Raw genomic sequence first — 11,621 nt, forward strand, 5'->3', positions numbered from 1 at the left:
ATTTTTGAGGTGGGTTAAGATTATTCGAATTGGTTCCTGAAGTACAGGTTAGATCTTGATGCTAAACCGTATGTTTTGGCCCCAAAAGACACTGTTCGTAATTATCTTCTGTCTTGCGCTTTTCAATCTGATGAGGAAAAAGGGGATTCGCCGCTAGCAATATTTCCAGGGGGTTTTGCAATTTCATATAATTTGGTTTTATATTTAAATATTGTTTTTCTTAAATGGAAAACTTCTATTTCCAATTACATACCTCTCAGTTTGTAGCAAAATATTTAATCACCTACCAAACAGAAAATTGGGAAATCTTTACTTTCTAGTTGTTTCTGTTATTTTTCTGGGAAATTTTGACTTGCATTATATTACATCATGGCACAAAGCAGAAGCTTTATTAGACATTGAAAGGGGCCACATCTTATAGGACAGAAACTATAGGTTCTCACAACTACACTTAAACCAACCCACGTTCAGTGCAAAGACATACAAAGGTAGACAAATTCAAGACATGAAGTACACATGCACAAATTTACAACAATAAGAATAGCTGATGAACTGAAATGAGTTGAAGACCATGATGGACCATTAGCTGCTGCTTTCACGAAATATAGATCTAGTAATCTTCTGGTTCTTCTTCGTCTTCAGCACCTTCTACCCCAACTTCCTCATAGTCTTTCTTGAGAGCAGCAAGATCTTCACGGGCTTCTGAGAATTCACTTTCCTCCATTCCTTCACCTACATACCAGTGAACAAATGCTCTCTTGGCATACATGAGATCAAACTTGTGGTCAATTCAGGAGAAAACCTCTGCCAATCATGCAGAGTGGGTGGCTGATCATGCATGCTGCACGTTGTACCTTAGCAAGATCACTCCCTCGTACCACAGTGGGTGGCTGATAGTTGATACCACACTTGAAGCCAGTAGGGCACCTGAAATAAAAGATGCATCACAATCATTCAGATAACAAACTGAAGGCAAAATCAATGTTTTCCCCTTGGCAAACTCTTATGTAATAATGATAATCAGATTGCTTATACATAATTATTTGGAAATGAAATGTAAGAGATGTCTACTAACCAATATACTAACTGAACAATCCGCTTAGTTTTGATGGTAGCAACAGCAGCATTGACATGCTTAGGTTCAGCATCTCGACAGTACATTAAATAGCATGCCATGTACTTCCCATGCCTTGGATCACATTTTGCCATCATGCTTGATGGTTCAAAAACAGCACTTGTAATCTCAGGAACTGATAGCTGCTCATGGTAAGCCTTTGTAGCTGAGATTACTGGGGCATATGATGAGAGCATGGGATGGATACAAGGATACGGCACAAGGTTAGTCTGAAACTCGGCAATGTCCAAACTCTGCGATGTCCATGTTTATGGCACCATCAAACCTCGATGAAGTGGTCAACGAAGAGATAATTTGGGATATCAAGCGGTTCGAGTTTCAATAAGCTGGTCTTTCAATGTCCAAGGATCTCCTACAGATATCGTATATAGCTTCATTGTCAAGAAGCACAGCAACATCATTGTGTTCAAGGAGAGAATGAGTTGAGAGCATGCTATTATAAGGTTTCACAACAGCAGTAGAAACCTGCACAATAGGGGATAATTGTTCAGTGAATTGCACACACATAATAGTTCAAGCATAGCGAAAAAGAAACCTGTACTTTTCCTCGAAGTCTTCAAGAAATTACCTGAGGAGAAGGGTAGATGGAGAAGCCAAGTTTTGACTTCTTTCCATAATCTACAGACAAGTACTCCAAAAGCAACGAACCCAAACCAAAACCGGTTCCACCGCCAACGGCATTAAATTCAAAAGATCCTTGAAACCAGCGCAGTTATCAGCCAATTTTCTCACTTGGTCAAGGCAAAGATCCACAATTGCCCAACCAACTGCAGTATACAACACCAAAGAAGTTTAAGCCAGTGATCAAATCTAACAAAATTGCTAGTACTTTGGAAATGCAGAAAAGATGCTTGTACCTGTATAATGTCCTCTAGCAAAGTTATTAGCAGCATCTTCCTTGCCAGAAATAAGTTGCTCCGGGTGAAAGAGTTGTCTATAAGTCCGTCCTCCAACTTCATCAATGACAGTGGACTCTAGATCAACAAATATAGCTCTTGGCACATGCTTGCCAGACCCAGTCTCACTAAAGAAGGTATTATAATCATCGTGGCAAACACCTAAGGTGGTGTCACTGCAAGCAAACACAAATGATTTTATAGGTTCAGATCACGAAATGATAGAGGGAAAACCATAATTCAGTGATCCATTTATAAATCCTATTCTATGTTTATGTCCACTTTGATCTGAAATTTATATTGAGAAAAAAAAGTAGTTTCTGGCATGCATTTGTTGCTATTAAAGTTGTACTATACGTCTGAGTATGATAAGCAAAGAGTAAGGCAAGTAGCACAAAAGAAATGACACCAACCAAAAAGAGAAAAATGCAGGGCAAGAAGTTTAATCAATTGTTCAATGTCCCTTACTAGGAACAATAAAGTAGAGGAAAAATCGAGAGGAAAACAATAACATAACTACATAAATTTATATAATTAGGAGAAAAAGGAAAACAGAGATGCAGTATATTAGAATCATGTCAATTCATAATAGATCCAGGGAAATTTTTTGAATTTCAGTACATACAATTCAACAATGTGATCCTATCCCTGTAAGATGCTCAGTTAGAGCAGACAAGGCAGCTAGCCATGCCAGTTCCCCAAATAGTTGAAGATTAACAGAAATCCTGCATCACCACAGTAGATAGCTCTGGGGACTTCGCCAACTGAGCATAGGAAATGCATGTCAAATGGAAATTTATGTTAATAAAAAAGAATTATTTAAATTCTATACCATTCACTTCAATTCAAACCAAATACCTCATTTCCATGAAACAAAACTTACAACAAAAAACTTTCTAATGCTTCCAGTTCCAAAGAAACACCACCAGGAAAAGACAATATGACCGTAAAGCAAGATGAACGAGCATTGACATTTGTTCTGCAAAGGAGAATATTATATGTTTTGCAAGGTTATCAAAACTAGAATGAATGGTAAACCATTAATAGAGCCCAACACTGCTATGCCTATAGATGCCCTAGAAGGAAAAAAAAAGAGAAGAGAAAAAATGAAGAAAAAAGAGTACCTGCAGGCTGAAAAATTCAAAATCAGCCCTCTTCCTGAATTTAATAGGATACTTGCATGCTGCCTAATGCCTAATCAAGGAGTAAAATGCTGCCTTCTATATGAAGTTCACTGCGTAGATATTTATTAGCAACCCCTACAGATTCTAAAACTTGTTTGGATTTATTGCACCAATATTGGCTGGGAAGAAATCACTCCATATTAGAACTTTGATAGTCTTCAAAGTTTCTGAACTACTGCACGAATATATTCACCCGTTGAATCACTAGACATTAGATTCACTAGCATGGCTGCTACAGATGCATTTGCAGAAAATCCTTTGTTAACCATTTCATGAAGAATTTGTACTCCCCTTGATGTGTCATTGTTTCGAAGAAATCCTGTAATCATCACATTATAAGAGCAACTATCCGGCATGCAACCATCCAATTCCATTTTACTAAACAGTTCGTATGCTTCATTCTGCAGCCCTTCTTTACAAAGTCGTCTGATCATTATACTATATGTGTAACCATTAGGGTGTATCCCTTTGACTTTGAGTGCACAAAATAATTTCCTTGCAACTTTAAGTTGCCCAACTTGACACAAGCCATCAATTAAGATAGAATAGTGGACAATATTAGGTTCCAATCCACTATTCTGCATTACACGAAAAAGTCCCAATGCCTCATGAATATGACCACGCTTGCATAATCCATCCAACAAAATAGAGTAAATGATCACGTTTGGAACTAGACCATAAGCACTCATTTCTTTGAAAAGTTCTTGTGCAACTGCAAGTCTCCCAACCTTTGACATGCCACCTATAAGAGTGCCGTAAGTAACAACACCAGGGATTAATCCATTTCGAGTCATTTCATGAAAAAGTTCCATTGCCTCATCAATCCTTTTAGCTTTACAATATCCATTGATAATGATGTTGTAAGTAAATTCATTAGGTACACAAACCTTGTTAGTTATTGAATTGAATAATTTTCTAGCCGCATCCATTTCACCTTGCAAACAATATCCATCAAGCAATGAATTATAAGTAACTATATTAGGCTCAACACCTTGTTGAGTCATTCTTTCAAAAATATTTTGAGCCTCTAAAACCCTACCCTCTTTACAAAGGGCATCAACCACAATACTATATGTGATGACATTAGGTTTGCAGTTGTTCGCCATCATTTCATTCAATAATCTTGTAACCTCCTTCCACTGACATGAATTACACATAGCATGAATTAAGGAATTATAAGTGACAACATTAGGTGGAATGCCTTTACCTCTCATTTCTGAGGAAAGCTTCAAAGCCTCGGTTACATGCTTGTCCTTACAAAGGCTGTCGATGACAGTGTTGTATGTTGCAATGTCAGGTGCAAAACCTATTTCTTCCATAGTGCTTAGCAATAGAATAGCCCGAGTAGTGTCACCTATTTTACAAAGACCATTTACTATGATACTATAAGTGATTAAATTAGGCTGATACCCTTCTCGAACCATGTCATCAAACAACCTCACAGCTTGAGCTACTTTACCTCCAATGCAAAGTCCATTGATCAAAGTGGAAAGTGTTATAGTATTTGATTCAATGCCCAACTTCATCATCTTCCCCAAGACCGAAAACCCAAAATCCACACGATGCAAGCGACAAAAAGAATTTATCAAAATGCTGAGAGTACAAACATTAGGATAAATTCCCAGTAATTCCATTTTTCTCAACAGAGTAACCGCAGTTTCATAATACTTCATTCTAACAATGGCCCCTAATAATTGATTAAATTCCACAATAGAAGGACGTGGATGCATATGTAGCATCTGATCAAACTTGTTCAAGGCACCATCAATTTGATCAAACACATACTTGGGTTTCTTCTTGGAATGGGTAGTGGAGAAATAAGAGATTTGGGAATAAAAGAGAGAAGTGGCAGATCTAGGGTTACCCGATCCCAATTGTCGAAGATGATCAAAGGCAGAAGAAAAAGAAGAGAGAGAAGAGCTTCGCCAACCCCTCATCATCATCATCATCGTCATCAAAAAAACAAACCGAAAGCTCCAATTCTTCTTCCTTCAGCTGCTTCGTTGTCGGATGAGACACCCACGCACCGCGCTCAAATGATAAATTGCTGTCAAAAGTCCAAACTCGATTTCGGACCCACGCCTAATTGATGCGCTCCATTTAAACCATTTACCTGTTTCTAAAGCCGGAATCGGATCTAGCCAATTTAGGGCTACTTAGGATCTATCATTCAAAATCTTGGCTATCCCAACTTGGATATTTAGGTTAAATTTGGACAGAAAGTGAAATTATATCTGTTGAGATTGAAAATAATCAGAGGGGATATTAGGATTAAAATCAATATTAGAATTTACGTTTAAATTTAAAAGCAACAATGCTAGTAAGATAAGTTATAATAAAAAATAATTATTAAGGATTTTAAATTAAAAATATAATAATAAATTAGTTTTTCTATATATCTTAATGTTACTTAACATTTAAAATTTTGAAAATTTATTGAATTAAAATATTGACATATATTAAATTATATTAAAATAATAATTAAGATCAAATATAACATTAAAATAAATAATTCAATAAAACTCTTAAAACCAATTATATTTTTTTGTATTTTTTCTCAAACATTTATGTTCACCTTTTCATATTTTGTGAAGTATAAAGTTAAAATTTACAAAAGCATTTATTTTTCTCTTTTATAAGTGTTGATGATGTGTTTCTTAACTTTAACTTACAAGCAACTACATTAAATTTGCTTTTTCAATAATCACTTCAATTTTTAAAATAGGTTTTATGTTTCATAATACTAATGGAAATGGTGATTGATAAATTTACATGCAAGAATTAAGTGGATATCATAGGCAAGGATACTATGTCATAGTTTTACATGCACCAATCTTATACAAAGAATGATTGGCATGTAGATATTTTACTACTATATTTTAATGCTTATTTACATCTTTCTCTAGAACTTATTGTTTTCAATATTGAGTGCTAATAGAGATTAGACATATATGCAACTACTTTGCATGAGATTTTTTATCAACAGATATCTAGATTAACATTTAATTGCATTCTTTATTTTTAATATAATATATATTATATACATGATATCTTTTGAATATTTTATTCTTCTTCAAATATTATTTTTCATATTTTTAAATTTTTTTAAATATTTAATAAAAAATTTTAATTTTATAATGATTTGATCTCTTAATTATTATATGTATTTTATATATATTTTGAATATATAAATAATTAAAGAACATTAATTTATGTGTTTACACACATTTAAATAATTAAAGACAATTAATGTATTGTGCGAGTAATAAACTATTTTATTATATTTTATTTTTTATATAACTTTTTTTTCAACTCTAACTACAAAAATTCTTTTTAAAATTTATTTTTTATTTCTCATCTTATTATTATTATCTAAACATTTTTTACAAATATAATAACACATATATTGCATTTTTTTTTTCATGTTTATTCTATATCTAATATCATTATTTCTTTATTATAGTTATTTTCTAATCTTATCAAATTTTAATATTCAAAATTTCTTTATAAAAATATTTCTTCATACAATTAATTCATTTTGAAACACTTTCATTTTAAATTTTTTTAAAAAATTTTAAAACTTTTATACAAACTCACACTTAAGAACTTGCATAGTTTGATGTTATATTTAATGTTACATCTTATTTGTCTTGGCTAGCTCAGCTTGTGGCTCACATGCCTTCTTTTTTAGGGGAGTTTTGCCTTAAAAAGATCAAAATCTTGCATTATTAGGTTTATATTAATTTACATAAATAGTTATTTATTATGCTTAAATTTACAAAATTTACGATGATATCATGTTAAGATATCAAGATAATTTTTATAAACTTGTTTTAATGGGGTATGTAGACACCTAATTTGGTCTAGGTCCAGATCAATTGGACCTGGTCCAATGAGGTCAGTTAAGCCCAAGGATTAGGTTTAATTAATTAATTAATTATTTATTATGTTATTTATTTTATTTATTTTAGATTTTATCTGTTTTTTATTTATTTTTTATTGATATTGGAGAAAATGATAAAGATCATAATAATTAAAAATAATAAAAAATAAAAAGGAATCCTATAGTGAATAAGGTTGGTAGAGTCATAGGTGGATTTAACTTGCATAGGATAAATTCAATGATTAATCTGATAATCCAGAAACCTAATAAAAAAAGAAATCTGGATTAATCAGAAACTCTGAGATTGATCCCTATAAATACTTGTTGATTAGAAGCAAAGAAAATACACAAAGAAAAAGTAGATAGAGAGAAAACAGAAGGAAAAAAAAGTGTTTAGAAGGGCATAAGCAATCTTATAAATTTTAGGATTTTTTTTAAAATTTTTGGCATTTTTTGCTAAAAATTTTTTAGAAAATTTTCATATTCCGATCAATTTTTCGGCATAATTTGAATTTTTCGATGACTTTTCGATGAAATTTAAAGTTTTCAATGAACTTTCCAGATTTTGACGTCATTTTCCAGAAGTCGATAAACTTTCGATCAGATTCCGATGACCCTGCCCAGATTTCGATGATAATTCTAAAATCCGATGAAGGATTCAACCGATGCTTTTGAATCCTAAAGAGAGAGAAAAAGAAAAGGGGGAGAAGAGAGAGAAGGAAGAAGGGAACTCTGGTGAAAAAGGCCGAAATTAACCTTTTTATACAATTACAAAACGATGTCGTTTTGGTATTAAGAAACCCCCAGGATCCACACATTTCTATTCGGATCAACTCGACCCGAGCACAACCTACCTTTGGTTGACCCACATTCTAGCCAACCTTTCAGCTGAGCCGAGCCGCGCCTTCGAGCTTCTTTTTGTGCCTCAAGCTAAGCCGCTTCAGCTGAGGCATTTTATTTATTTTTTTGTATTTCTTTTTATATTTTTTTATATTTTGTTTATTGTTTTTTAATATTTTATGCATGATTAAATTAAGGAAAAATAAACCAAAATATAAAATATAAAATATTTTGAGAATAATATTAATTATCTAATGATGTGATTTATAAAAATTTCAAATTATAAATTTTTATAAAATTTCTATATGAGAGATTTTATCTAAATTTATCCCAAATGAGGAAATAATTTAGATGAAGTTTCAATAAAAGTAATTGTATTCTTTTCCAAATAAAAAATTGGGTTGAAAATATTTGATAATTATCCAATGATGAGATTCTTAGAAATTTCAAATGGTAAATTTTTTAAGAAATCTCTAAGTGAGAAATTTCTTTAAATTTGTCCCAAATGTTGGAATAATTTAAATGAGATTTCAATAAAAAAAATTATCATATTATCTTATCAAAAAAAAAGAAAAAGAATTTCTAAATAGGCTCAAATGATAAAAAATTTAGAAAATCCAAATAAATAAATAAATAAATTTTCTAAATAGGCCCAAATGTGAAAAATTTAGAAATTCAAAAAGAGAAAATATTTTTAATTTGGTCCCAAATTGTGAAATAATTAAATACATTTTTGACAAAAAAATAAATAATTAAAACTTTTTTTTCGACGACGAAGCCTCTTCAAGGAAACAAAAGGGATCCTTGAAAACTTTTGAGGTGAGAAAATATTTTTTAAGAGTTTTACCAAATTGATGGAGAGTCTTATAAATTATTTTCAACACTTAACATAAAAATTTAAAATCATTAGACTTAAGATCCTATGATAAATTTGAAATAATATGGTACCATCATTTAGATGGGCATGTGGGGGTGCTATAACCTTCCCTACATGTAACCGAACTCCTGAACTTTGTTCTGGTTAGTAGACTCGAACCTATTCTATTAGGGACCTTTAGTCAAGTTTAGGAGCTCCTTAAGAGAATAGATTCCTTAGGTGTCCAATCACACCTAGGTAAAAAAAATGATTGGTGATGATTCCATTTGTTAAGTCTTGCTATAGATTTTTGGATCATATGTTGTGACAGTTTGGCGACTCCACTGGAGACAGCCATAGAGAGTCAAGTCATAATTTTTGAATTTATCCTATCTTTCATCTAATGGTTTTGAATTGTAATGATTTGTGTTATTTGTTTTTATTTTTTTTCTTTTTATTTTTGGGGCATAAAACTTGTATGTTCCTTCACACACACTGTCACATGCATTTGCATTACATGAGCTCTATACCCAGGCTTTGTCCCTCTTAAGAGGGAGTAAAGTACTTATATTTTTGTGAGATGATAATCTCTGTAATGGCTAGTGAAATACTCCCACTTAAATTGAATCATTTCTGTTGGTAGCCTATGATGGGTGAGGATTGGACTACCTTACTAGTCTGTGATGGATGATGATGTAAGAAATAATTTGGGGAGCTTTAGTGGTCAAAACCACCTAACCATGTATATAGTCCACTCTTAAGAGGCCAGCCCTTAGGATTGAGCCCTTTTTACCCCTTTGTAGATATAATCCAAAATTACGACACAAGAAGGAACAACTTATATATTGCTTATCTAACTATTTTGTTTGTTTGATTATGTGCATCTGCATCATTTCCATGTCATTTCATGCTTATGTTCTAACATTGTCATATCATTTCATTCTATGCATCTTTTTCATGGTCATGTTTAACATTATCATTTGCATTATTCTTATATAGGAAATACTTACCACATATCAGTTATTAATAAATAAGATCTCACACTTACATCCATAGAAAGCCATATGCAATCAAAGTCTACATTAGTCCATTATGAATCTGCCTATCAATTAAAAATCAAGTCAGAAGAAAGTTAAAGAAAACAGGGAGATTGCCTGCCCGAAGGTTTTGTTTCATCATTGCCCGAGAAAGTTCATCTCGATCTTCAATAAAATGATCTAGCTGACTTAAGCAATGTCTAGGGATGCATGGGTAGAACAAGGCATGAGTTATTTGAGAACAGATATAAAGACATAACTTCACTGCTCTAGGTGGATGTGGACAATAATCTGATTAGAGCCATCTTTCAGTTTTGAGATCCTTCTTATAAATATTTCATCTTCAATGAAATAGACATGATGCCCATAATTGAAGAATATATGGTCCTACTTCACTTCGATTTGTCAAACCTAAACAAAGTCTATTGGCCGAATAAGGTAGGCTATCGTAAAAAGATGGTACAAATGCTTAGATTTAGCTTACCTCAAGTCAATACATATGTCAAGACAAAAGGTGAAAGTAAGACGATCCCATGGAGTTTTCTACAAGATTTTATCCAGAAGTATATGGATGATAATCAAGGTTAGTGGCCATGGCTATAGCTTTATATGAACTAGTAATCTTTCCAAAAGTCATCGAATATGTTGATGTCATAGTGATAGATTTCGTCAATCAATTAACGTACTGAGTCAATATAGCACCAACTATTTTGGTAGAAACCATTCGTTCTCTGAACTTTTGTCACAGAAATGGTAAAGGTCGGCTTAATGGGTACTTACAACTACTTTATGTATCGATGAAGAGTCACATTGAGTGTAAAGAAAGTCAGTTTCATAAGCCATACCTACATTTCAGCATCCTAATTGGAAAGTTTTGTTGTAACACATGGCCTAAAGCAAAGTCAAAAGAAGAATGGGTTTCATATTTTTAGACCCTTGATGGTCAAGGGATAGTTTGAAGAGTACTTTAGATGCATTATGACACAGTATTATATAGTTGTGAAAATCAACCATGGGTGTTCTTATTAGGCCTATGGGGTGCTATTACTTATGCCCTAACTTTGGTGAGAAGACAATCCAGCTGTGAGCAATTCATTCCAGAAACCCATGGACTTAACCAGTGAGAATTTTTTTTCATTGAAAAAAAGTCGTATGGAATGATTGAAAAGATAAAAAAAGCATGAAAGCAAGCCATCCGAGTTGACCAAGGGAGGCTCACTTACGACGTCACTCCAAAATATGTTATGTGGCATACGAATATGGGTAAAGATATTGTACTACCTCAAGAGCAATTAGACAACCAGTCCCCAAAGTCAATTCTTTGAAATTCTTGGCTTAAAGAGAAGACAGCTAAAAGAAAACTTCAAACTGAGAAGGATGAGCTGGAACATGAAAATAAACGATTGAAGCTAGAAATAGAAAAAAACTTGAAGCTTTAAGAAAAAAAAATCCAAAGCCTCATAGAGCAAAAAGATCAGTGAAAAGCCTTATTCAATGATTTGGACATGACACATTCATCAGTCATGTCCCGAGCTTGCCCAACTTTTAAAAAAAAATAAATTATTAAAAGCGAAGGTGGAAGAAGGACAAAAAGCCACTACTAGGGCATACAAATATAGTCAGATGCTACAATAAATAATAGATTGACGTATAGCATAAGTAGAGGCCTTATCTAACGAATATAAGAAACAATCTAAATAGAGTGAGCTATGGAATAACATGTGTACAGAAAAACAAATGAACCTAAGGCACTTGTTCGATCAACTATGCATTGTTGTTAACAAAGCATT

The 11,621-nt window shown here is 32.8% G+C and overlaps 2 protein-coding genes and 1 pseudogene across 3 annotated transcripts; all 3 read right to left on the reverse strand.

Moving 5' to 3' along the window:
* Positions 1–370: 370 nt before the first annotated feature.
* Positions 371–769, reverse strand: LOC111297429 (uncharacterized). Its single transcript, XM_089769084.1, has one exon. It carries the CDS (start codon positions 767–769, stop codon positions 611–613), a length of 159 nt encoding a protein of 52 aa, XP_089625210.1. The 3' UTR covers positions 371–610.
* LOC111297431 (tubulin alpha chain-like) lies at positions 371–3,799 on the reverse strand (annotated as a pseudogene). Its single transcript, XR_016326317.1, has 7 exons — positions 3,409–3,799; positions 3,156–3,225; positions 2,915–3,010; positions 1,993–2,207; positions 1,704–1,902; positions 1,076–1,600; positions 371–927 (listed from the first exon to the last, which is right to left on the reverse strand). The product of XR_016326317.1 is annotated as a tubulin alpha chain-like (transcript).
* LOC111296104 (uncharacterized) lies at positions 3,682–5,509 on the reverse strand. Its single transcript, XM_089769083.1, has 2 exons — positions 4,423–5,509; positions 3,682–3,943 (listed from the first exon to the last, which is right to left on the reverse strand). Exons 1-2 carry the CDS (start codon positions 5,168–5,170, stop codon positions 3,822–3,824), a joined length of 870 nt encoding a protein of 289 aa, XP_089625209.1. The 5' UTR covers positions 5,171–5,509; the 3' UTR covers positions 3,682–3,821.
* Positions 5,510–11,621: the final 6,112 nt, after the last annotated feature.

Source organism: Durio zibethinus, chromosome 12 (assembly GCF_047325235.1).
Source record: "Durio zibethinus cultivar Kanyao isolate XHJ-2024 chromosome 12, ASM4732523v1, whole genome shotgun sequence".
Taxonomy (NCBI): Eukaryota; Viridiplantae; Streptophyta; class Magnoliopsida; order Malvales; family Malvaceae; genus Durio; species Durio zibethinus.

Coding starts and splice junctions, on each gene's coding strand:
- LOC111297429 (XM_089769084.1), bottom strand. CDS start 769: ATGTATGCCAAGAGAGCATTTGTTCACTGGTATGTAGGTGAAGGAATG.
- LOC111296104 (XM_089769083.1), bottom strand. CDS start 5,170: ATGACGATGATGATGATGATGAGGGGTTGGCGAAGCTCTTCTCTCTCT. Junction 3,944..4,422: donor GCTTTCCTCAGAAATGAGAG/GTAAAGGCATTC, acceptor GGCATGTCAAAG/GTTGGGAGACTTGCAGTTGC.